The following is a 27,791-nucleotide window of genomic DNA, read 5'->3' as shown; positions in this document are numbered from 1 at the left end:
TTTCCAGACTTCTTTCCTGGTTCTTCCTCAGGCCAATCTCCAGAAGTTGAAAGCCTTATTCTCTACTATTTTAACCTACTTGTTCTCACTAAGCAATCTTATCCAGTGCTATTGCTTTAAGTGCCATCTTGCTCTAAAGACTATGAATTTATATGACCTACTCTGACTTTCCTTCTGACCTGCTGACTTACATTTCCAACTTCCTATATGATATGTCCACTTGACTACTTAATTGCCATCTTGGGCAAAACATGTCCAAGACAGAACTTTTATTTTAATTGAAGCATAGCTGATCCACAATGTCATGCTAATTTCCACTAAAAGCAAAGTGACTCTGATACATACATATATGTTCTTTTTTCACATTCTCTCCCATTATGGTTTGTCATAGGATATTGAATATAGTTCCCTGTGCTGCAACAGTAGGACCTTGTTGCTAAGCCACTTTGTGAAAGTAAAGTTGCTCAGTCATGTCCGACTCTTTGCGACCCCATGGACTATAGCCCACCAGGCTCCTCAGTCCTTGGAATTTTCCAGGCAAGAGTACTGGAGTGGGTTGCCATTTCCTTCTCCAGGGGATCTCCCAAACCAGGGATTAAACCTGGGTCTCCCGCACTGCAGGCAGATGCGCTTTACTGTCTAAGCCACCAGGGAAGCCCAATCTACTTTATATATAATAGCTTATATCTGCTAACTCTAACCTCCCACCCCATCCCTCCCCCAACCCATTCCCCCTGGGCAACCGCAAGTCTGTTCTCCATCTCCATGAGTCCAAGTCAGAACTCTTTTGATTCTTTCTCTCAAAGCTTGATCTTTTATGTCTTCACCTCAGTAAGTGGCACCATTATTTATCCAGCACTGAGGCCCAAAACACAGAAATAATCTTCAATTTCTCCCCTTTTCCCACTCTCCATACTCAAACCATCAACAAGACCTGTCAACTCTCCCCACAAATAAATGATAAGCCATTTCCACTGTTATAACTTCAGTATCTTAATCCACTGTCTCTTCCCTGGATTACTACTCCCCATTTCCAGCCTTCCCCATATCTCCACACAATAGCATATCATCCCCCATATGAAAACTGTCCAAACTTTCCAAAACAACAGGAATAAAATCCATACTCTTTACCATTGTTGTTGTTGTTCAGTTGCTAAGTTGTGTCCAACTCTTTGCGATCCTATGAACTGTAGCACACTCCAGGCTCCGTGGGGGTTCTCCAGGCAAGCATATTGGAGTGGGTTGCCATTTCCTTCTCCAACTCTTTACCATACTTCCCTCCAAAAAGTGGCCTCTCTCTACCCATCCTACACATTCTACTCACCTACCATCACCTACTCACTCCAGCCACACTGGCCTTCCTCATGGATCTCAAACCAACCAGCTTACACAGTCTCAGCACTCCTCATCCTATTGACTGAGGATTCCAACTTTATTTGAAGAAAGAAAGGCAGAGAAACAGTCAGATATATAAGTAGGTAGATATGCCTGGACATTCCATCTTGTTTCTTTGATCTGTCTATACTTAAGAAAGGAATCTGAATAGTTTAAGGCTGAACCTATATGTCTATGAAATAGTATTAAAAAAGACAGAAGCATCCAAGTAACTGCTTCATGAAGATGTGGGAAATCATCTCAGTAACAACACCATTATTCATTAAACTTTTTATACATGAAGTACTGCTCTGAGAGCTTAATACAACCTATTTAATCTTCATAACAACACTTGAAAGAAGATACTATCATGAGTCTATTTTACAGATGAGAGGTTTGCAGCATAAGCTCAGTAGATGAACTGTGCTTCCCCTTATCAATTAGCAACACTGAGAGCAGAGGTTACAATTCTTTTTCATGGCATTTGGTAGAACTACAATTTAATAGTATTTAGTCAAGTCCCAATTTATGTGTTTCTTGATACTTGATGTGGCAACAGAAGATATTTTTATGGTGGGAAAATATAAATTAAGACACCTTCTGTTAAGTTTTTTAATACCTTAATTCTTTTTTAGGTTGACAATTTTGGCCAGAAGCTGCAAAACTACAGGAAAAAAAACAAGACAAAGCAGATACACACACAAACAGAACCCCACACTGTATCACCACAAAATAAAGCACATAACACAAATATTGATCTTCTAAAGTTAGTACTTCCAAGAGTACAAATCAGCAGTAGGTTACACTTACTTCCTATCAGATACAGAAAAATTAAAATATGAAGCTCATACCCTTGGGTGGGTTTTCTCTGCTGACTGGGAGCAGTGGATGTGCATCTCACACCCCCTCTACCCCAACTGCAGCAGCGCTATGGAGACGGGCTGTGCTGGCTAAGTCGCTGCAGTAGTGTCCAACTCTTTGCAACCCTGTGGCCCACCAGGTTTCTCTAACCAGGAGTTCTCCAGGCAAGAATACTGAGAAGATGCCCTTCTCCAGGGGATCCTCCCAACCCAGGGATCGAACTCATGTCTCTTATGTCTCCTGCATTGGCAGGCGGGTTCTTTACCACTAGTGCCACCTGGGAAGCCCCATAGAGACTGGAAGTCACCCCAAATGATTCCTCAGAATGCACAGCTACTTTCTGGAAATGAAGGATTCACTAGCCAATCAGAAAAGTTCAGAATAAAGTCACAAAAGATTATGGGTGCCTGGGGAATAAGAATCGATGAATGCTCAGTGTAAGCTAAATTATTTAGAGTAGTACCATTAGAATTCCATGGTTTTTCACTTTGCCAACAAAGATCTGTATAGTCAAAGCTATGGTTTTTCCTGTAGTCATGTATGGATATGACAGTTGGACCATAAAGAAGGCTGAGCACCAAAGAATTGATGCTTTCGAACCATGGAGCTGGAGAAGACTATTGAGAGTCTCTTGGACTGTGAGGAGATCAAACCAGTCAATCCTAAAGGAGATCAACCCTGAATATTCATTGGAATAACTGATACTAAAGCTAAAGCTCTGATACTTTGACTACCTGATGCAAAGAGCCAACTTGTTGGAAAAGACTCTGATGCTGGAAAAGATTGAGGGCAGGAAGAAAAGGGGGTAACAGAGGATGAGACAGTTGGATGTCATCATCAACTCAACAGATATAAGTTTGAGCAAACTCCAGGACATAGTGAAGGCCAGGAAGCCCTGGCGTGCTGCAGGCCATGGGGTCGTAAAGAGTTGGACCTGACTGTTTTTGAACAACAACAAAAAGTAAACAACATCAGTAATTGGCACTGTGAGAGAATTTTCTCTTACACATCATTCCTATGAGTTATAAAGCATTAGTATTCAGGGCTTACAAGGATAAGTGAAAAATTGACTTTTCCTACAGATACTTAAGACAATAGACTTATTATTTTCTGAGAGTTAAAACTGGAATTTGGTCCTTATATGATCTATTATCAAAATAATTGAAAGTAAAAGTTTTTATTCCAAAAACATTTTATTCAAAATGTTCATATAACATTCCATTGAAGTTAAAAAGGACTTTCTTAGAAAAAAACAGAAAAACAGAAAATGCTGGTCAGAAATCCATAAGAATTCACATGAATATTTTTAATCTTTCACTGAATACTTGAATATCTACTTTGTTAAAGTAAGTAACCAAGTAACTAACTTCCTGGTTTGCTCCCTGTAGGATGAACCTGAGCTGTGCTTCCCTCCCAATGCTTTCCCGATGAGAGTCAGAGGGTGGAGGTTGGGATCGACCTCATAATCAACCCCAGATATACATCACAGTTCATTACAATCTGGAATATTCTTTTCCTACTAGAATGCAGTGTTTCTGGTATCTAAGCCTCAGAAGAATAATTTCAAAGTGCTTCGGACCACATCTGAAATTGCACTCAGTCAGTGATCCAGAGGTCAGTTTTTACCTGATGGAATGCTTAAGGCCATGTTTCTGGTGCATTCCTTCAAAATGACATAGCAAAAAACAAAAGCCATCAATTTTCTCTCATGGTGTCTCACAAAGGCACAAGAGAGCCTGGAACTGCTGTGAGGCAATAATTTCACATAAAATACTACTGCATCATGGTTAAAAATGCAGACTCTCAGCTCAACAGCCTGAATTTTAATTTGGCTTGGAAACTGACTAGCTACAAAGTTTCTGTGCCTCAGTTCCCACCTCTGTAAAACGGGAGCAGTGATAATATCACCTCATCATAGGATTAGATGAATTAACGTTTGTAAAGCATTTAAAATACGACATGACACATCTATTTGATAAATTAAATCAACAATAAGGCTGATTTTTGTTAGAAAAATTATTATTATTGTGAAAAAGCTAATGTGTAAATCATGAACATTTTAATGAATATATTCTGATTGGAGAAAGCCTATACAAAGTTACCTTGCTTGATTTAAGAACTTTAATTTGTTCTTCAAAAACAGTGTCTTTATTCTTTTCCAGAAAGCCTTCACACTGGTATTCCACCTGAAAACACATTGGAAAATCTCATTAGCTAATAAAAGCTTTGAAGAGATACAATATATCATCAACAACAAAAATAAGTATTAGGCCCAGGCTATATGATGGGCTCTCAGTGAAGTATTATTAGTTTTATTCTAAGAAACTAGTATCATTCTTGGTAAGAAGCATGTTAACTCTAGAGTGAAACTCTGAAATACTGCTTTTCCTAGAGAGTAGTGGCAGTGCTGATTAACTGTGATCTAAAAGATGATCCCAATTCATGCGTAAGCAGACTCATAAGAAGCTGTTCTCTTCTCTCAAGCAAGTCAAAGAGAGCTCCCCCAAGGCCAACCACTGTATCTCCTCCAAACCTGGTTCACCTTTCTGCAGGGGAAAGTCTCCTTTGGGGAAGAAGAGACTGAAGTGAGAGAGAGGGTCAGAAGGACTCTCTTCTGATAGCTATTTGGCAGAAATAGCTATCTGGCAGAAAGCTGAAGTGATGATCATGGACAGAGGTGGAGGCTGGGTAAATACTGTATGAGTTGGTAAGTAGGCCTACATGAGACTGGATGCTCCCCGTTTCTAAAAGACTTCAGCTATCTACCACTCAAGGGTCCCCAGTCTGTACTACAAAGCCCTTAGATGGCCCTGAAGCCATCTAAAGATCTCCAGCTACACGAAGGACAGACTCTGAAAACCGTCAATTCCTGACAGGGACCATGGGAAACTTACCAGAAGCCTACCCCCATAACCTCCTTGAAATATAAACTAGTGTCATAGCTCCAGATTTTCTGAGTAGACTCTAGAACCTGAGAAGCAGCAGGTCTGCATGCCTTATTAGCAGGGACCCACTGAATCAATCTCAGAGGGCCACACTCATCCACAATTTCTTTTCTGAAACCTCTGGGGTCACTATGCTTTAGAACCCAGAATCTTTAAGTAGACCTGAAGCAGCAATCTGTAATCAAACATATTAATATTTATATACTGAAATATATAAATATCCACCTAACTGGGGTAAATAAAGACTATAAATAACCTCATGTTACTTCAGGTCAAAGATCAGGTTTAGCCACTAAACGGATTATGAAAATACTTGTGTATTTCAGAGTTTCTTGGATTTCAGAATTATATATACAGGACTGTAAACACTCACTTATTTCATAATATAATTCCATTTAGGTTAAACCAATAAACCAACAATTAAGCTTGCTTCTGCTGCTGCTGCTAAGTTGCTTCAGTCATGTCCGACTCTGTGCGACCCCACAGACAGCAGCCCACCAGGCTACCCCGTCCCTGGGATTCTCCAGGCAAGAATACTGGAATGGGTTGCCATTTCCTCCTCCAATGCATGAAAGTGAAAAGTGAAAGTGAAGTAGCTCAGACGTGTCCAACTCTTTGCAACCCCATGGACTGCAGCCTACCAGGCTCCTCCATCCATGGGATTTTCCAGGCAAGAGTACTGGAGTGGGGTGCCATTGCCTTCTTCAACAATTAAGCTTACTTTTCCAAAAAAGAGCTAAAGAATGAAAGCTCAGCAAAGAAAAAACTGCTATCTATTGACTATTGATTTTTTTCCTCTTTGAACTTAAGTATTCAAATAGAAAAGAGATAATAAAGCTTCCTTACTTTGTCAGCAAAATGCTGGATGATGAAAGCTTTGTTTGATAGGCGGGGCTTCTCAAATAGTGCACATTTGTTCAAATGTGTGTTGTACAATTTTTGGGCCCAGGTGTCATCTGTACCTTTAGGCATCTACATTCAGGGGAAAAAAAGAGTAAGAAAACAAGGTGAATATTATTATGAGATTCTTCTGATGCATCACCCAAGAGACCGTGTTTTGGCTTTGCCTAACAACTTTAACATCCAATTCAGGAACTCATTCCTTTCACATTTCTCTCTCAGAGGTCCCAAATCAATGATTGGGGTGTCTGTGTGTGTGTGTGTGTGTGTTTTCCTCTGTCCATGTAATTTTTCAGGCAAGAATACTAAAGTGGATTGCCATTTCCTACTCCAGGGGGTCTGTCTGACCCAGGGATCAAACTTAAGATTTTGGGTCTCTTGCATTGGCAGGCAGATTCTTTACCACTAGCGCCACCTGGGAACGAAAAGCAACGACTGAGACCTGCCCGTAGGTGACTCAGCCCAAGCTTTGAGTAACTCAATCTGCCTGGACCAAGGGTCATCAAATAAATACTCAATAGATTTTTAAAGCAATGAAAGCCTCACAAATGAAAGATGAAACACCATGATTATCATATATTTTAAACAATTTGTTAAATAAAGATAACATTTGCACATAGTAGATTATTTATATAATTCAGAAAGCTGTAAAACAGAGAATAGTCTCCTTTCGCCATTTCCACCAACTGCTTTATCTGTCTTTAAAGCCATGGATACAAATAGTATCATTCTATAAACTTCTTACATTTGTAAAAATTTTTATTTCTTTAAATTATGAAAGTATGATAACACATTTAGAGGAGATTTGAAAAATATAGAACAAGGTTACATATAGTTCCACTATATATTACAAGTATTTTTTTAAGTAGATAAATTAAGATTTTAGTTGGAGTTTCAAAATCAAAAATTAATAGAATGAATATACAGAGAAGTAGAAGGATCTACTAGATCTGAAAAGCACTGTGAACCAATTCAACATAATTAAGATTTATACAATTTTTATACAACAGTAGGATACAAATTCTATTCAAGTTCCCATAGACTGTAAACAAGGATACACTGGGACATATCCAGGGATATAAAACAAGCTGCAAAAATGTCAAGGCCTAAAGGTATTGAAAATATACAGAGTCTGTTATCACTGTGGAATTATGTTAGAAATCAGTATCAAAAGATATTTAAAAATAACCCACATATTTTCATGTGCAATGTGACATTTACCAAGAGGGATCTTCAACTTAGCCATCCTTGTATTTTTTTTTCCTCTTAATAATAGCATTCTTGTATTTATGACTACTAGGCTGTTACTGATTTTTTGTTATTATGAAAACTGCCACAATGACTCCTTTTAAACAAAAACTTTGGATACTTTTGTAAGTATATTCATAGGGTAAACTCTCAGCATTTCTACTTCTGGTTCTAAAGGTATGTGTATTTAAAATCTTGATAAATATTCCTCAAAAATATGCTGTACTAATTTTTGTCCTTCATCAAGAGTATATATGTAATAAATGCTAATTTGGTATTATCAAATTTAAACTCACTTGATAGGTAAAAAGCAGTGTCCTATTTTTGTTTTGATTTATGTTTTATTTAATTTCAAGTGAAACTGAACACCTTTACATGTATTCTTTTTGTTTATTAAGGTATAATTGATGTACAGTATTATATTAGTTGCAGTAAAACATAGTGATTCAATATTTTTATAGGTTATACTCCATGTGAAGTTTACTATAAAACTCTGACTATATTCCTTGTGCTGTACATTACATCCTTGTATCTTATTTATTTTATACCTAGTAGTTTGTTCCTCTTAATCCTGCCTTCACCTATCTTGCCCTTCCTACCAACCATCTCTACAATGGTAACCACTAGTTTGTTCTCTAATATCCGGGAGGCTCTTTTTGTTTTGTTACATTCATTTGTCCATTTTATTTTTTTAGATTTTACATATAAGTGAAAACATCCAGTATTTGTCTTTGCATTCTTAATGTTGTAGGAAATCTGGATGCTTAGGAGGATCAGCCTACATGAACTTGTAACTTATGGTATATAAACTAAAGAACAACTAAGGGAAAGGATAGGTTGTTTGTCTAGGATCACTCATCAGGGAAGCCAGGGATCCAATATTTTTTCCACATGCTGCATCTTCAAATATTAAAACTAAAACTCCTTACCCACCATATATATAAGTAATAAAGAACAACTAGTCAAGTTTAAAATTATAGACATTTAGAACTATTATTCAAAATACATTTTGTACAATTTCTTACATTTCCTGAACTATATCATACCATTGAACAAAAGTACCAAATATAAGCATATCAATAACAAAAGTGACTAAAATTGGCAGTAGCTGTATCTAATGCCAGTTTTTCACATAACTTAGAATCAGCTGAAAAGGGAAGGGAGATTTTCCTAGTTTCAACTGTATTTTGAACCCTTTGGAGTCAGTGACCCTTCAGAATGCAAGTTAGGGTAACCCCCACTTGTTGCCACTGTGGCACTTCATGATATACTAGTGAATCTCTACTAAAACCTATTTACCATTTTACCGCAATGCAAAATTTTGATATATTAAATACATCAGAAAATCATACTTACCTTGCATTCCTCATCCAGCAAATCTAGAATGCCCAGTTTAGATTCTATAAGATTAATGCAAGGCTGATTATCATAAAAATCTATGAGTGTCCATGGAATTTGTTCTTTCATATATTCTTCTTGTTCTAATTTGAAGACATGCTGAAATGAAAAAGAAAAAACTGGCATTACTACATCACTGTCACAAATGTGAGTCAATAAACATGTATAAAACAAAATTTGATGCCCATCAGCAGACGAATGGATAAGGAAGCTGTGGTACATATACACCATGGAATATTACTCAGCCGTTAAAAAGAATTCATTTGAATCAGTTCTAATGAGATGGACGAAACTGGAGCCCATTATACAGAGTGAAGTAAGCCAGAAAGATAAAGAACAGTACAGCATACTAACACATATATATGGAATTTAGAAAGATGGTAATGATAACCCTATATGCAAAACAGAAAAAGAGACACAGAAATACAGAACAGACTTTTGAACTCTGTGGGAGAAGGTGAGGGTGGGATGTTTCAAAAGAACAGCATGTATAGTATCTATGGTGAAACAGATCACCAGCCCAGGTGGGATGCATGAGACAAGTGCTCCGGCCTGGTGCACTGGGAAGACCCAGAGGAATCGGGTGGAGAGGGAGGTGGGAGGGGGGATCGGGATGGGGAATACATGTAATTCCATGGCTGATTCATGTCAATGTATGACAAAACCCACTGAAATGTTGTGAAGTAATTAGCCTCCAACTAATAAAGAAAAAAAGAAAAAAAAAGAAATAAATCACATTAAAAAAAAAAAAAATTTGAGACAGTCAATGGCTTCTAGCAGCAATCTTGGAGAAACATGAAACAGGCAGAGAACAATATAAGAAAGCAAATAGAAACCACACATGGCAAAACCTCAGCTACATAGGATTTTTGGCAAACAAGAAAATCTAGGTATGTGAATATCTAAATAGCTGATAAATGTGGCAGCTTTTGATTTTTTGATATGTATATATCCAAAACCACACTATGTACTTTTTGGCCCTTTAAATTATTGCTCAGTGTTGCTAACCATATGGGCACAGAAATGCCTTAGCTGGCCTTGAACAGCCTGCAGAGAGGATGCCCTCCAGACTACTGAAACATTCTGGGTGATGCTTACAGCATGACAAAGTAATTCTTTTAAGGGACTATGGTGTTGAAGTTCATGTGCCTCAGAATTAGACAACAGTTGGTCTTTTGTATCTGCCTTGATTATCCTCCACAGTCAGGGAATCTATGGCTCACTTTTCTGGCTTCTACATCCAATTCTGCCAGCAGCTGCAACCACTACAAACACATTATTATTTCTGCTAAATGCTTCAGCCACTGCTTCTCATCTCCATTCACTCTCTGAAGCACAAATATGTATTGACTGTCTACCACGTCCCAGACACTACACACCATTAGCAAAATAGACACAGACTCAGCCCTAATAGACTTTGAAGACTAGTGGGAGAAACAGACAGAAATCAAACAATCACAAGAAACAGAATTACAAACTGTAATAATGTTCCAGAGAAAAATAATGGCCAGCTATGAGCTCAGGAGTCCTTAACTAATTTGGAACAGGGTAGCAAGGGAAGTCTTCCTTGAGGAAGGGCTGTGTGACCTGAGGTCTGCAGTGAAAGGTAATTAGGTTGGTCTAGGAAGGAAGGGCAATAGAAGCACTGCATCAAGCTGCCCAGCCAATGGAGCCAAACCAAAACTTCTAGTTTCTATAGGTGCTAATGACCTATACTCATTTCTTCCTGCAGGGTTCTGCTTTCCTTTCTTGTCTCCTTTGTCACACTGGTTCTCTCACATGTCCTGCAACTTTTCTGGGAAGATTATCCCTCTGTGGTTATTACCAGACAACACATATTTCCTAGAACCCAAACCCCATGAAACTTAAAAGAGTTACCAAGATTTCTGATACTTTATTCTCCTCACACATCTGGAATTTTCCTACTTTATTTTACACTTATTATAATGCTGTTCTTGGCTCATTTGCAGCATTCAGAGTCTAACCAGGTGTGAAACTTTAGTAAAAAAAAAAAACCTCAAATTTGTCATACATATGAATATTTATGTAATGCTAATTAGAAAGCAAATTTCTTCTGTTCTTTTGATTAATTAGAAGGCAAATGGGGCACCATGTGTCAGCAAGATGCCCTGGCTGATGGTACCAATAATTCCCCACAAATGAGTCCTATCTTTCTTTAATCCATTAGTCTATATGCAGTGTGGTCTTCACATTGACAATAGAAACACTGCTCCAAACTTTAGAGCCTGTTTCTCATACAAATCTCTATGTTTAGTTTGCCAAAATCCATGGGACCTCAAAAATTTTCCATTCTTAATTGCAAAATTAAGGGCATGAGGTTCAATATGGCAAGAGATGCTTACTGGATAAGGTAATGACTCCAAGCACTAACCTGCCAGTCAGCATGTTTCTCCTGCCCACTGCCCACCCCACAGCCCCTGCTGAGGGAGCAGCCTGAGCACCAAGCTCTTTACTGTAAGACCCCATGCTCCAGGTCACAGCTAGTTAAGGGCCAGAGAGCTCTGAGGAACAAATGAACTGGGTTAATCACATTCTCTTTTCTCAGATATAAGAACTGGGAAACAGACAATTAACAGGGAAAGCTGATGCTGCAAGAAGTCAAGATGAATGGGACTTAAGCAAGTTAAGAAGACAGAAGCACCTCAACCACTGCTTTAAGTGTGAGGTAAGTGAGGAAGCACAAACCTAGACAAAATATATACCATCTGAAGGAAAATATATGCCATCTGATAATAAGAGGGAGGGAAGAGAGAAGGAAGAGAAATAAGAGAGGGAATCCTCTCTCTCTTGTGCAGAGAGAGGCTACGCTGCAGTGTGTGTGTGTGTGTGTGTGTGTGTGTGTATGAGGAAAGAGAGAGAGACAGAAGAAACAGATGGATAGAAACAGAAAGAGGGAAAGGGAAACAAGAAAGTCAGAAACACACATGCAGAGACATGAGGTCCTTGAGAAATAAACAAATTAGCCAGTCCCTGCACAAGGCTGGCATTAGATCCTTAATTCTTCCAGTCACCTGGTGCCAAAAGATACTGGGAAAGAGCAGAAGGCTCTGCTGTTGATTAAAGTATTGAGAAACTCAGGAAAACCTTGAGAAAAAATAATATTCCACTTAGTGTCTGACAGGTTTTTATTAATGTTCCTTATGCAGAGACACAAAATATACCAGTCACATTCTTATAGAAACAGCTTAAAATTTTAAGATCATTTCTACATTATTTCACTGTACTAAGTAGCTTAATTTGCTAAAAAGAGGGTCCAAATTTTTATCAAAGTATAATATTTTATGCAATATTTTACAAAGATCAAATAATCTAAAGGTTTTATGATGACAAGCAACAATCCCCTGTTCTATCCTGACCCAATCCCAGTCTCATTCCTTGGAAACAACCATTTTTAACTCCCTCAGCTATTTCTCCTGATATTTATCTCTAAGCAATATGCTTTGTTGTTGTTGTTGTTATTGTTTAATCACTAAGCCGTGTAGGAATCTTTTGTGAATCCACGGAATATAGCCTGCCAGGCTCCTCTGTCCACGGAATTTCCCAAGCAAGAATACTGGAGAGGGTTGCCATTTCCTTCTCCAGGGTATCTTCCTGACCCAAGGATTGAACTTGTGTCTCCATATTGCAGGCATATTGTTTACTGCTGAGCCACCAGGGAAGCCCTAACAACATGGTTGTTGTTGTGTGCTCAATTGCTTCAGTCATGTCCGACTCTTTGCAACTCCGTGGACTGTAGACTGCCGGGCAACTCTGTCCATGGGATTTTTCCTGCAAGAGTACTGGAGTGGGTTGCCATGCCCTCCCACAAGGGATCTTCTTGACCCAGGGATCAAACCCACATCACCTGTGTCTCCTGCATTGGCAGGTGGGTTCTTTACCAGCTGAGCCACCAGGGAAGATGTATATGCTCATCAGCTATTATTTTATTTATTCATTTAACACTATCTATTGATTTTCTGATGCGACAGATGAGGCCAAATTCATATATATCACCCTCTATTGTTCTTCCTCTATCTTTCTGATATTATAATTTTTAGATCTTTTAGTTTTTATCATTTTTGTAACTTAAAATAATATCTTTAAAATTTCCATTTTCATTCATCAATTGTAGGGTATACCACTCAACCTCCCTCTTTGTATGATGAGGATAATAGGGCTCTTACTCATCCTTCAGTTCTATTCTTTTTCATATTCTAATTCCTATAGGTGATTCATTTTAAACATTCTATTTTATCAATAATAACCACCCCTAATCTTGCACTTAAAAGTTGTACTTAGCACGTGGTGAGCACTTTACATATCCCAACTCTTTAATCCATATAACTACATGCAATAGGTACTGTTACCATCCCCATTATACAGATGAGGTGACTAAGGCCCAGCAAGATCAATTAACTTGCCCAGGATCCCCTGGAAAATCAATGCAGAGTTGGATTCCAATATTTTTAATTTTTTTTTTTTTTGCTTAGTCAATTTAAATATATTTCCTGCTTGATTTCTCTGTGCTTCCCCCACCCGCCTCAGCTAATGTGCTTTATAAATCCCTATATAGAGATGTAGAGGGTTTGCAGCATTTCTTTTTTTTTCTTTAACATGACTTTATCTTGTGGAATGTCTATTAACATCCTGAGAAATTTGACATTCTGAGGAACATGTTTTAAGCTGACTCTGAATCCACTTGAGCTTGGATTTGCCTGCTAGGGTTGGAGGGTCTCCTGTGGAGGCATGGGTCGGCAGTGGCTCGCCTTGGGGACGGGGCACTGGCAGTAGCAGTCCTGGAAGGTGACCTCCCAGAGGTCACCATCAACCCCACCATACAGCCTGTAGCCCAACCATTTTTAAGTGCTTCCAAATCTCCCAACACCATGATAACATATTTCTATTACTACTTCACAAAAGCCACTCAAAATCCTTCCACTGCCATTGTCTCGGTGAATGTCTCAGACTGTTGAAAAGAGAATATATAAAATAGAATACATAAAAAATATGTAGAAAAGAGAATATGTCCTGACTTTTTTGCCCTGTTGTTGTTCAGTTGCTCGGTCGTGTCTGATTCTTTGTGACCCCATGGACTACAGCATGCCAGGGTTCCCTGTCCTTTACTATCTCCCGGAGTTTGCTCAAACTCATGTCCATTGAGTCGATGATGCCATCCAATGGTCTTATCATCAGACTGTCCTGACATCTTGCTAATACAGCAAGTAAGAGTTAAGATAGTATTAACTCCACATATAGTTAGCCTCAGGGACAACCAACTGAATGATATCCCTGGGGTCCAAGTTTCACATCCCTATGTCACTATCTAACACACTTTCTGCTTCCTTCTCTCAATTTATTTGGACCAAATTTTTACTGTTCTCAGACAGCAGATGACCTTGAATCCAATCTGGACCATAAACATCTTTCCAAGGTTGCATCATTCATTAATCATAAGTTCCTCAGCAGTTTAACTGCTTTAAACTGTAGATAATAATTGAAATTCATAACTTCACTTCAGGAGCCAGTCTTTAAACACATACTAGGAATTCAAAGAATAATTTTTGGCAGAATATTATTTAAGCAAGAAAATTCTTACCATATTGAATTGTTGCTGTAGCTTTTCATTTGCATAATTTATGCAAAACTGTTCAAAACTATTTATCTCAAATGTTTCAAATCTGTAAAATCAAAAATAATATGAGAAGAGGAGAAAAAGGAAAAAACAGCTTTTAAAAAATATTCAAAATGTGCACATTAGAGAGAAATAGGAAATTCCCCAACATGGCAAAACTTTCTTTCCACATCAGTGAAGATAAGGCTTTCTAAGTCAGTAACATAAAATATGTACCCAGCAGATAGACATCAGCAAAGTGGCAGAGATTTTTTTTTTCAAGGCTGCAGCTTGTGAATCTATTCAATAGTATGAGTTTTTGAGGGCATATTCATCCCCAAGTAGGGAACAATCAGAATTACGATAAAGCTACTGCTCTTGTCAATTCACAGATTCACAATGTTTACATAAATACAGAGGGGAGGGGAATAGAAATGTCATAAGTTTTTTTGAAAAGTGAACCAGATGATGAAAAATTAGGCATCAAAAAGCACAAATGTATAGGAAGGGGTTCAACATTAAAGAAAGGTACCCAGAGAAGGCAAACTAGCAAATGAAACTAGACTTTAAAAAATTCTCTTCTAATTTTCCCTTTAGCTCACCAGTAGGAGACATAATCAAATACCTACTTGGAGTTACTAGATAATGTCTAGAAAGAAATGCTCAGACCACTAAGCCAAATACACTCACCCATAAATGTCCAGCACACCGATAAAAGAATGCTGTTTGACAGCAGAATGGAGTGCCTGATTGACATGATCTACAATCCAGTTAAAGAGCTTGGCATAGATGTGCTTGGCCAATGCATCGCGGGCATTTGTGGCCTGCAGCTTGGAGATGGGCTTGATGTACGTCTCTGTGGCAGTGGCCAGCTTCCGATGGCAGAGCCAGTGACACATCTCCTCAAAGTCCACACCCATGAGGTCACAGAAGATGCTGAGGGGTTCATGCTTGGGCTGCCAAAAGAGAATGGGTTATTTCCTAGGACCAGATCAATCAAGTAAGAATTTACTAAAAAATATTAACAAAGAGGTAACAATTAGACCTGACAATTTCTCTGCTACAACAAACACCAAGAGCATTTGAAGCTGATCAGTGATAATCACAATCATCCGTCAAACCAGAAACTAGGCAGCATTTTGTAATCTCTTCTAGGACTCACTTCAAAAAATGACCTCTTCCTTTGTCTCTTTATAGTACTTATTTGCACCCGTCTTCAGGCACATTCAGTCAGTCAGAAAAATGAGTCAGCTTGTCTACAAATATATGCCAGCAGAAAAAAATAGACATGTACTGGCTTCCTTGGTGGCTCAGACAGTAAAAGGATTCATCTACAATGCAGGGGACCCGGGTTTGATTCCTGGGTCAAGAAGATCCCCTGGAGAAGGGACTGGCTACCCACTCCAGTATTCTTGCCTGGAGAATTCCATGGACTGAGGAGCCTGGTGGGCTACAGTCCATGGGGTAGCAGAGTCAGATATGACTGAACAACTAACACTTTCACTTTCACCCTGTCCTCCTAGAACTTATAGTCACTAGGGGAAATGGACATTAACTAAATGATTGCGCCCTAAAATTAAAATTACTACAAAAGAGGACACTATACTAAGATGCCATGTGTAAGGAATGTGCCCTATTCAGGGAGACAGGAGACAGTGGCCTTGAGAAATGGAGTTGAGATCTGAAGAATAAGAAGAGGTTAACTTGGTGAAAAGGTCTTCCAAGTAGAGGCGACGTCTGGTAAAGAAGTCCTGTGGTGGGAGGGAAACCAGAGATGTGAGGGATTGAAGCTACGTGAGGGAGAAAATGTAGGGGATGAAGCCAGAGGCTGTTTCATGGCTAGTCCTTCCTCTAAAAGCAATGAGGGTCAATGGCAGGGAGGTGTGAGGTGGAGGTACTAAAAGGTTATAAACAGACAACTTAATAGTTATTTGTGTGGCTTCTCAGACTAGTATTTCTAATCTAAGGATCCCCTGCATCATCTATGGCAGGGATCCCCAACCTTTTTGGCACCAAGGACTGACTCTGTAGAAGACAATTTTTCCATGGATTGTGGAGTGGGGGAATGGTTTGGGGATGCTTCAGGAGCATTACATTTACTGTGCACTTTATTTTTGTTACTATCATATCAGCTCCACCTCAGATCATCAGACATTAGATCCTGGAGGTTGGGAATCCCTTACCTACAGGGATCCCTGTATCACCTACAATGTCTTCCATGAGTAGGCATGCAAAGTATTCATAAATTAAAAATACTTATTTAATTTAATTCATGTTAGTACATTATATTTTTTAACATCTTCACTCACATGTTTCAATTGCATCTGATAACATTCTTGAGGAACAGGCAGGGTGAACACTGCTATCTCTAATTGACAAATTAGGATATAACATCCAAAAGACTAGCTTGGCAAAAATTACACCTCCAGTTTATGTCAGAATTGTTATTAAACCCTGTGTCTATTGACACCCTCCTCCCCTGACCCTTCCCACTGAAACAGTCCCTTCTTTCTTTCATGTTCCCTCTTCCCAAGTAATCACTTCAGACACAAATCAGCACCATTACCATCAACATGGATCAACTCCCTTCAATAAGCAGCTTATTTCATTCATTTATATATGAATTGTGTGACATCATTTAGAAGTAGATCAGCACTCTAAACATTTTATTTGAATGGTACTACCATTTTTGTTCTATGAGGTCAATGTTGTTAACTGTTTGGTTCAAATTTTCTATAACTTAACTAATTTTTAGACTTCTTTACCTATCTGTAATTGAGAGAAGTCAGTAATATCCCACTATGACAGATGTGTCTTTTTAATTCTTGTGGTAATCTTTTGCTTTACATATTTTGAGACTACATCATTAAGTACACGCAAGTTGAGAACTATTACATCTTCCTGGTGAATAAAAATCTCTATCAATACATAGTGACTCTATCTCTAGTACTGCTTTTGGCCTCAAAGTCTATTTTGTACAGTATCAATACAGCCCTACCAGGTATTTTTCTAGCTATTATGGTGTCTTTTCTAAACTTTTTACTTTCAAACTATCTGTACCTTTATTTTTCAGGAACGCTTCTTTCAAAAGTATATACCTGAATTCTAAAACTGGTCTGACAATCTATATTAACTGAAACGTTGGTTCATTTGTAATTATTTCTATTAATACCTTTTTTGTGCCTTTACTTGTCCCTCCTTTTCTAAAAATTTCTCTCCCTTTCTTGCTATATTTGGATTATTTTTTTTAGTTTATTTTCCTCTTTATTAGTTTGAAAGCTTCACTTTCTGTTTCTGTTTTTATGATAGAAGAATTGATATATTAGTTAACTTAATGTAATTAAATAACATGAACTCCAAACACTCAATCCCAATCTATAAGCTTTGCTATCCAGTACTTTAGTTCTATCTTTTTGGGAGGAAGAAAGGGCTGGTGATTCACTTTAGTTTTTTTAACTTTTTATTTTAAACTAATTTCAGACTAACAGAAAAGTTACAAGAAAAGTACAAAGTATTCCCTTCACCCAGATTCCCTAAATATTAACATTTTACCAAGTTTGCTCTTTCTCTCTCACTCTTTCACATACATATACATACATATTATTTTTCAGACTCTTTTGAGAGCATGTTGCAAACATGATGCCCTTTTGGTACTGAATACTCTACTGTGTATTTTCCTAAAATTATCTTATATAACTATAGTACAACAAATAAAATCAGAAAATTAGCAGTGATACAACCCTATTACCTAGAAAATTTTACTGATTGACCTAATAATGTCCTCTGAGGATAGGGTTACTAGGGAGGCACATTTCTATGGTCCAGGATCCAATCTAGGTTCATACATTGAATTTAGTTATCTTATTTCATTAATCTCTATTAATTTGAGGAGCTCTTCACTCTTTTATTTTGTCTTTTGAGAACTTGATACTTTAGAGGATAGTGTGGCCCTTAGTTTCGGTCTGTGTGATGTTGCCTCATGATCAGATTTGGCATGCCTTTTTGGTGGGAATACTAGAGAAGCAATGTGGTACCCTCCTCAGGATGCTGCATCAGAACTCAAGTGATGCTGACTGGTTGCTTGGTTACAGGAATGTCTGTGAGGTTTCTCTACTACCTTTCCCTCTGTAATGAGTTTTCTGTAAAAAGTATTTTGTGGCCCAGTACACTATTTGTGTCTGACTCTGCGCAACCCTATGGACTGTAGCCTGCTAGGCTCCTCTGTCCATGGGATTCTCCAGGCAAGAATACTGGAGTGGGTTGCCATGCCCTCCTCCAGGGGATCTTCCCAACCCAGGAATTGAACCTGCATCTCTTACATCTCATCCCCTGCACTGGCAGGTGGGTTCTTTACCACTAGTGCCACCTGGGAAGTTCAATTCATAATTATTATTCTTTTAATTAATCAAATTTTGCCATTTTTTATTGATTCACATTCCCTCTGGAATTTTAGATCTTGTATCCAGATCACTTTCCTTCTGCCTTAACCATGTCTTTTAATATTTCCTTTAGTGAGGGCCTATTGGTGACAAATTCTCACAAGTTTCTATTTGTCTGAAAACATATCTATCTTTTCCTCATTCTAAAAAGATATCTTTACTAGATATATGATTCTAAGTTAGTAATTATATACTCTAGAACACTAAGATGGTCCACTGTTTTCTGACTCCTATTACTGCAGTTGGGAAGTGAGCAATCAGTTTAATTGCTACTTCTTCAACACTAGTATGTCTTATCTTTCTTTGTGTTTCAAGATTTTTCTCTCTGCCTATGGTAGCATTATGGTGAGCCTAGAGGTGGGTTTCTTTTTATTTATTCTATCCGGGATTTTTTTGTCCTTTCCAAATCTGTGGTGTAGTGTCATTTTCACAGGTTCTGAAATTTGTTAGCAATTACCTCTTCAAACATTTTGTCTGCCTCATTCTCTTCTTTCTTTCCCTTAGAAATTCTCATTAGACTAAAATCAGATTCTATTACTCCATTCTTCATCTCTTTTAATTATTGTTAAGGGCTCCATCTGTGGGTCCCATCTTGCATTTTGGATCATTTCTTCACGTCTGTCTTTCAGCTTATCGCTTCTCTACTCAGTTGTGTCAAATCTGCTATTAATTTCTTTCAGCATTCTTACTAGGTTTGACTGCTATCTGTTGTTTTGCCTAGCTCTTTCTATTTTGTTTTATCATGAGATTTGAGATTTTTGACTATGAGTCAGTATTTCTTGTAACTCTTCTCATGGGACTCTGTTGAGGCCTGGACTGAAGGTGGATTTGCATTTGCTTCTGTCAGGCATCCAGGGCACTACCAATCCAGGATCAATTTAAGCTAAGTTTTGTGTATGTTGCTGTTGGGGACCATCCAGGAACTATGAAAACAAACTGGGAAATAAGTGTGAGGGGCAGCTCATTGCTCTAAATTTTTAGGGAACTATTTCTGCCCACCCCCGCTTAGAGACTTGATTTTTCTTTGTACTCTTGGAGAAGGTGGTGAGCATGTGCCCCATTTAGGGTCTCAGCTTTAGGCAGAAGTTTGCCTTCCTGTTCCCCTGTTTATAGGAGTCTGAGGCTTTGTTTTTTGTCTTCTGCACCCCACTTGGCTATGAAAACCATAGCTCACTGGGTTCAGCAAATGCCTCCCAGGTGAGTCCGTGCTTCAGGGTTCTGCTCTGTTCCGAGTTCCTATTTTCACTCAGTTTATACATATATTAAAATATTTCTTATGCACTTATTAAAGTTCTTATGTATTTATTACAAATATTTTTAGAATATAATTTATCCAGCATGAAGCTCGATCAGAGCAACCAGTCCAAAAGTGGTTAAAAAAAAAAAAAAAGTCTCTTTCATTTTAAAAATGAGGAAACTAAGGTTCAGAGAAGCTAAGTAACTCACCCCAAAACATAGAGTACATAAATAGTAAAGCTGGGATTGAACCCAGGCAGAGATGCTGAAACGTGTATTTCAGAACTAAAGTCTAATTTACCCAAATTTAAGTCACATGAATTAATCTACATGTAGACTTGCAAATATCAACTTGGGTGTCTGAAGAGTGAAACATAAATCTCAGAGTTGTTTCCTATTATAATACTCAAGAAAGCAAGATGGAAAAAGAATTAATTATATTAAAACTGTCTCCATTTTAATAAAGTTAAAAAACACCTAATAAGTATCCGCATGTATGTGTGAGTGTGTGCACTGTGTGTGATCTTTGATGGTGGTGATCAGAAAATACTACAAATCACAATGCCCAGTGAGAACATTCTGAGACCATTAGGTTTTATTACAGTTTAAACAAATGAATTGGATTTTAATTCTCAGTGTGTAGTCATCTCTACATGGGGAAAAATATGTAAATCATAGTGAAGACACCATATCTCTCCAGTCATCTAATTCCTTTTCCCGGTAGTCACTGCTAATAATTTCTTCAGTAAGTTTTAAACCATATTCCACAGGACAAATAAACTTATCAATTCTGGTATGTGTGTCAGGGGTCAAACAAGCTCTTCACTGTAGACTCACCAATCCAACTTTCACATCTAATATTTCCCACATCTGTTTATACAGCTCACACATATACCCAAGTTCTCTCCTCCCCCATCCCTTCCACACACACAAACAATCACTGTGAACCACGGATCTGAATCCACATTTCTTCACTGACAGTTCAAAATTCTACTCTAGACAGTATATCTCTCCAATAATTATCTCTCTGATAATTATTAATGTTAGTTAATAGAGAGACTTCATACACATTGGTTCCATAAAGAATCAACAAAACTAAAACACAAATCAACTGTCATCACAGGAAGCTTGCTCTGAACTCACAGGGATTGTGCAGCTGTCTGAATCTCGAGACATAAACACAACATTGCCTAAGTGAAGGATGCCAGCAAGTATTCGGAAAATTCCCATCTGATAAGATTCACTAATTCCTGAAATAATAGAGTAAATGAACAGTGATTAATTTCAGAATAGGCACTAAACAATTAAAGCAGATAATTTAACTTTTTAAGTTTAATTTTTAACACTTGAATACTGCCAGATGTTGTACACATTATAATGTGCCATAGCCAACAACACTTTCACCTTTGTCGACCTTAACACAGATGCACTTTAGCACTATGGTTTAGAGCATGGGCTGTGCAGCGAGACGGACCTCAGCTGGAAGCCGGGCTCCGCTCCTGACCTGCCATCTCACATGGGCAGACACCTTCACCCTTCTAGTTTCTGATTTGAAACACAGGGACATTAGAGACTATCCCAAAGGGAGTTTGTAAACATTAAAGGAGAAAATACACTTAGTAAAGTTAACACACTGTGTGACACATGGTAAGTGCTAAACAAATTCATCACACGATTTAAGTATCTCACTAACAATATTACCTTTTTCCATTTAGCTCTACTCTAAATGCAAGTTGTGGCTCAGTAAGTTTGTTTTAAGTCAAATTACTCAATCACTTCTTTTAACTACAGACCAAAAATAAGTCAAAGAGACCACACAACTAAAAATGTTCAGGCTGGTGCCATGCCGCAGCCTGACAAGTGAGTACCTAAACAAAGAACTAGAGCAGGACCTGAAAGATCAGGCAGGATGAGAAAGCAGGTCAGCCCTTGGTGTTTTACCAGATGAGGCTTCACTTTTCAATAAGGTAAGATTTTTCCAGAATATTAGATATATATTATGTTCAAGTAAAAATAGTAAAATTATTCCCAAATATGCAATCATATACAGGTAATTCATAGTTCATTTTACAAGGAATGTTTCTACTATCTCCTGTGTTATGGTTTTTTCAAATTCGCAATTTTCTGTTTATAAACAGAGTTCGCACTGGAAGTAAAGCAGTGTTTCTCAAACTATAATATGCATATGGATCACCAATGGATCTGGTTAAAATGCAGATTCTAGTTTAGTAAGTCTGAGATTCTAAATTTTTACAAGCTCCATAGTGGTGCTGGATCATACTCTGATTAACAATACTTTTAAATTAAATTAACTCATCTCAGGTTACTCCTCAAAATACCAATATATGGCTTTAGAGTTATTCATATGCTGAAACATTTAAATAAATAATTCAGCACTAAAAGTTGTATACTACATTTCTAAAGGTCAATTTATTTATATGTAGATCCATTTTTTTTTAATCTAGAAACAAAACAGTGACCTGAGCCATTTCAGAAACAAACAAACTACATGTAATACATTGTTTTGTCACCAAGCCAGCTCAACTACATTTCCAGGCCACAAAAACACACGCAAAATGAAAAAAAAAAAAAAAAAAACCCACAAAAAATCCTCTAAAACATGAGTTCTGTATAGAAACCCATTTCATTCAGCTCCACGTTTTAGATTTTGTAAAATTTAAGTAAACAGCCCCATATCTTTCCCCTGAAGCCTGAATGTATGTTTTAAATAGCTTTATTGAAGAATAATGTGCATATCATAAAACTCATCCATCTTAAGTATGCAATTCAAAAGTTTTGGGTAAATTTATAAAGTTGTACAATCATTACCATAACATTTTCAGTATAGTTCCCATCATCCCCAAGAGAAACTCTATGCCCATTTGATGCCCAAATGTTTTTTATGAAGAACATTAAATCTGAAAAAAAAAATTAAATCTCCCCCAAATTTTCACCACTTAATATGAAGCTAAGCCAATATTCCAAATCAAAGGTTGCTTGAGTCAGAGAGCTATTGCTTCCAAGAATTCAAGGGTAAGATTACATACCTAGCAAAGTGCAGGCCTGCCTGGTATGCGCCATCTCCTTGGCATCATCTACTCCTTCAATCACAGGACTGCCACCTTGATTCGTGTAATGAAAGTTATTTGCATCTCCTGCAATTAAGGAAAAATTTTAAAAAGATTTGCAGTCTATGAAAAGGCCTTGACTTCTACCCGTATGTCCACTCTGCTTTAGAGGCAGCGAAAGCACAATTAATTGTGTAGTCTGGAGTCTGACTGTGTTTTTAGCTACATTTTAATTCAAGACTCAAATTAAATAATGGAGCAAAATATTTGTAGAGTTTAAGTGAACAGTCCTTTCCTAAAGGTTTTATTTCAATATACATGCTAGGATAATTTCTTCAAACACTTTTTACCTTTCTTCATCAGAGACCTTGTATGGTTACACCACATAAACTCCTTTATATTTTCCTTCCTTTTAAACAAGGCAAATTTCAAACATACACGAAAGTATAGAAACTAGTATAATGAGCCCTTGTGTACTCATCACACTCATCTTAAACAAGTATCAACTCAAGACTAATCTTGTTCCATTTATACAGGCACTTACCCCTTATCCATCCCATGGGTTATCTTGAGGCCAACTGTAGACCTCTTATTTCATCCATAAATATTTCAGTACAAGATAATCTTTTTAAGAAGTAAAGTTGTGAACTTGGAGATAAACACAAGATAATACCAGCACAATAAATCTAATGTCATATTCATACCTAATCGTAGCACTTTAAATTCAGGTAAGTTTGCTGAGGCACAAAGTTGATAGAAGATATGATAGTTTCTCTCCTCTTCTGCCTTTGAAATAAGAAGAGTTTTCAATTACAGAATTTTAATCTAAAACTCAGAAAAGTTTTGTTTAATATCTATGATTATTGAAACATGATTTATTAACTATGTGCATCTGTGTGAGTGTATCTGTTGGTCATATTCAACATAATATATGTGATAGTAATGCTTTTTAAACTAGTAAACAGCTTGCTATATGGCACTGTCATAAGAGATCAGTGACTTTTTGGGGAAGCTAAAATCTCTGTCAGCCCAATACTCACATTTTCTCACAGTACCTCTTAGATTCATGGTCTTTGTAACACTCGGGAAAAAAGTCCCATCTTTCCCATATCTTAGACTGGACCATCTGCTGTAGTAGTTTGTAAGAAATCCACAAATGTACTACATCATCCATATCAATTTAAATTATATATTTAAAATCAATAAAAATATATTTCAAATAGAAAATAAATTGTATACAATTCTAAGACCATTTCTTAGTATTTTCTGACTGCCTTCTTCCACATATATACTTTCAAAATACAATGTAATAATACTATTCATACAAAACTTAATTCTTATATTCTATCATCATATTCCTGAATTCTGCAGTGTATTCAGTTGACAGAAAGTGAAAGTAAAAGTCACTCAGTTGTGTCCGCTCTTTGTGAACCCATGGATTATACAGTACATTGAATTCTCCAGGCCAGAATACTGGAGTGGGTATCCTTTCTCTTCTCCAGGGGATCTTCCCAACCCAGGGATTGAACCCAGGTCTCTAGCACTGCAGGCAGATTCTCTACCAGCTGAACTCAGTTGACAGGAGAATAGAGCAAAGTAAGGCCAAGGTCAGGTTTCATGCGTAATGGGGGCTGGTGTCTGATAAAGAAAACTTATTACATGGACAGAAGACCTTAAACAAAAAAACAATATACCAGTGACTATAAGCATGAATAGGCAATATGAGGGCTTCCCTCATAGCTCAGTTGGTTAAGAATCCACCTGCAATGCAGGAGGCCCCAGTTTGATTCCTGGGTCAGGAAGATCCTCTGGAAAAGGGATAGGCTACCCACTCTGGTATTCTTGGGCTTCCCTTGTGGCTCAGCTCATAAAGAATCTGCCTGTAATGTGGGAGACCTGGGTTCAACCCCTGTGTTGGGAAGATCCCCTGGAGAAGGGAAAGGCTACCCATTCCAGTATTCTGACCTGGAGAATTCCATGAACTGTATAGTCCATGGGGACACAAAGAATTGGACATGACTGAGCCACTTGCACTTTTCACTTTTCAGGCAATATTTTAGGGGGTTCAGTACACAGACAACTAGAAAAGCTGGAGACTCTACAGAAATGCTTTGACCATCTTTGTACATGAAAGAATATCAAACATGTACTCTCTGTCTGACTCACTTTGATATAACCAAACATCCTCAATATTATATAGCCTTGTGGGTTGGGGAACAGCTAGAATTGCTTCACAGTTTCTAGACAAGAAGGGTTAGGCCCCACTACTACTAGCCTTTGGTCACCATACCAGTTATCCCTTTCATCGTCTACCTATCAATCAAATCTGTACTATGCAGACTCAGTCTTCCCTTAGATCACATATTTCCCCCATTGTTTCTTCTGGCTACTAAATATTTTTTTAACCTATTCAAGCATACATGTGTGCACAGTAACACTGTTCTGTGTGTATCTAGATGTTAGAACAATGGAGGAGGGTAACTATTGCTTTACTATACAAATCAGGTATTACATTTAGGTAGCCACAAATCAGGTACATCCCTAAAGTCAAAGCCTGAATAGTTCTAGGCTGCCCAAACTCATGATTTTCAGTATGTTTTTCCTAGACACATTCTAAGCCTTAATAGACTTGTGCGATGGAAACTATAGACTCAGCTATATGGCAGTGCCAGGGCTATTGGAATCTCCATGAGGCAGGCATCCAGTGAAGCGGGTAGAGGAACCCCATCTCACAGTTTGCAGTGGGTCACCAGGAGTCCTGTACTAGGAGTTTTCCAATGGTAAGTCCACATTCCCTGAGCATAAACATGTAAATGCATGTCTGCCAGTGTTGTAATGTATAGTGTTTCCCATTTATAAATAAAAAAGGAGTAAGAGCAGGAGTTCCCTGGGGGTGGGGAGGATTCCAGATTTCCATTGCCAAGGCCTGGGTTCAATCCCAGGCTGGGGAACTGAGATCCTGGAAGCCACCCCCACTCCCCCCTTCAAAAGGACTAAGAGCATATGTATGAATGAAAGTCTTACACCAATACCTAGACTTGAGTGTGTTCTCTGACACTGGTTCACAACTGAGTTATGAGGATCTATTGACTCCCAACTTTCTATCTAAACAATACCATATTCTGAAAGAAAAGGAAGGAAGGAAAAAGGTCAAGAACATTTTTTTTTTGAACTGAGTTCAAACCATAACTCATTGAAGCATAGACCAATGTCTTCCCTATCAACTGGGAGATGTGACAGACAAGACTAAACTAACAGCACCTCTTCTTAACTAATTTTTCCTACAAGAGTCTGGAGGAAACAGTCAAAACCATTAAACCTAAATCATTGTCCAGTCCCAAGACTATTAGTCTAAGCAGTATTCTCTGACAGGCATTGTTTCACATGTTTCAGTCCAGATGTAGTTTGCAGTAATACTGACATAACATGCTCAAGAGAATCTGGGAATAAAGTGAGCTCTGGAATGATACAGCAATCTGTATGTATACTGGCCCGGCTTACCTGGAACACCACTCTGGATTTTTCTAAAAGGTAAGTTCTCATATTGGCACCGATGATTCGATATCTCTTATCAAAACCAATCTCAATGTACTTCCCAAAACGGCTACTATTATCATTCCTGGTTGTTTTAGCATTTCCAATTGACTGAAAAACAAGGGGAAAAAAATACGGTTTTAGAAGTGCAATTCATGCCCTGACATGAACAGATTTGTTCAGGGAGAGACAGAACAGAGGTGAACACAACCCTTTAAAAGTGATTCTTTTAAAAACAGAACCAATTTTGCCCCTGTAAACCACATGCTTTGTCATGGCACAACCACACAGGTATATACCAACAGTCAGTATCAGCCTTGTTATTTTCACACAAGTGATTTTCAGAAACAGCAGACAGGAGGCCAGTGGTTGGGTCTTCACCGTGGAAGAAGGCATGGAACACACTCATTCATGTCAGCAAAGGAAAAGAACAGATGGGCCCAGGGGCTGCCTAGGCAAAAGCCATCCTGGTTAAATAACTAGGTTTTTTATTTCTTGAAATGTAGTCTGTTTCATGTAAATAAGCTGGCTAAGACAAATTAATATTTTCCTGTAAATATTGCCCTGGTGTTCAGGGTCTCTTTGTTTCAGCTGGATTGCTTACTAGTGGAGCATTAGTAATTACCCCCTCAATTCAAAGCAGTTTTCAGAAACCAGAGACAGTAAAATTTGGCTTTGAATTTGATAGTGGTATCTAACTTGTGAGATATCTGCTACAGAATGTAGAGAATGTAACTTTCTGCTAAATTTTTAATATCATCTTAAACACTAAAATGGCATATGCACTGCCTTCTAATTTAGGTGACATGCTTCTATAATTTTTACCTTCAAGGCAAAGCAAAAAGCATGCTGCAGTTAGAAAAGCAAGGGTTCACACAGTGGATATATTAAACCCTTAACTGGATAATTTCATATAATTAATATCTTTCCCTGTGCAAAGCCTGTGACTACTAGGATTAGTACACTGAAACCGCAGCAGAAAGATATGAGAATGCTCTGCAGCATTAAGAAAGCAATATAAGGGAAAAAAAAAGGCAATACAAACACAAGTGATGAAAACAGTAGTAGCACAGCCACAAAAGTTAACACATTAGAATCTCTGATCAATCAAAGAAAACATGTTTAGTCTCTGAAATATGACAGGTATTATCCTATTCTGTTCTAACAACGAAAACAC

At 37.9% G+C, this 27,791-nt stretch overlaps 1 protein-coding gene across 8 annotated transcripts in view; it reads right to left on the bottom strand.

Annotated features, from left to right (window-relative positions):
• The window catches only part of MYO5A (myosin VA), a 197,095-nt gene that overhangs the window by 73,052 nt on the left and 96,252 nt on the right, over positions 1-27,791 (bottom strand). For all 8 annotated transcript variants that reach the window (XM_043471955.1, XM_043471953.1, XM_043471956.1 and 5 more), the window contains exons 6-14: positions 26,582-26,725; positions 23,785-23,866; positions 23,060-23,167; positions 21,156-21,262; positions 15,028-15,293; positions 14,323-14,404; positions 8,685-8,825; positions 6,027-6,152; positions 4,338-4,421 (exon numbers count right to left, since the gene is read on the bottom strand). In XM_043471955.1, the coding sequence (XP_043327890.1) occupies positions 4,338-4,421; positions 6,027-6,152; positions 8,685-8,825; positions 14,323-14,404; positions 15,028-15,293; positions 21,156-21,262; positions 23,060-23,167; positions 23,785-23,866; positions 26,582-26,725 (1,140 nt within the window). The remainder of the gene's footprint in view (positions 1-4,337; positions 4,422-6,026; positions 6,153-8,684; positions 8,826-14,322; positions 14,405-15,027; positions 15,294-21,155; positions 21,263-23,059; positions 23,168-23,784; positions 23,867-26,581; positions 26,726-27,791) is intronic.

Source organism: Cervus canadensis, chromosome 6 (genome assembly GCF_019320065.1).
Source record: "Cervus canadensis isolate Bull #8, Minnesota chromosome 6, ASM1932006v1, whole genome shotgun sequence".
NCBI classification, from domain to species: Eukaryota; Metazoa; Chordata; class Mammalia; order Artiodactyla; family Cervidae; genus Cervus; species Cervus canadensis.
The sequence above is the reverse complement of the archived record's forward strand: the minus strand, read 5'-3'. Positions and strand labels throughout refer to the sequence as shown.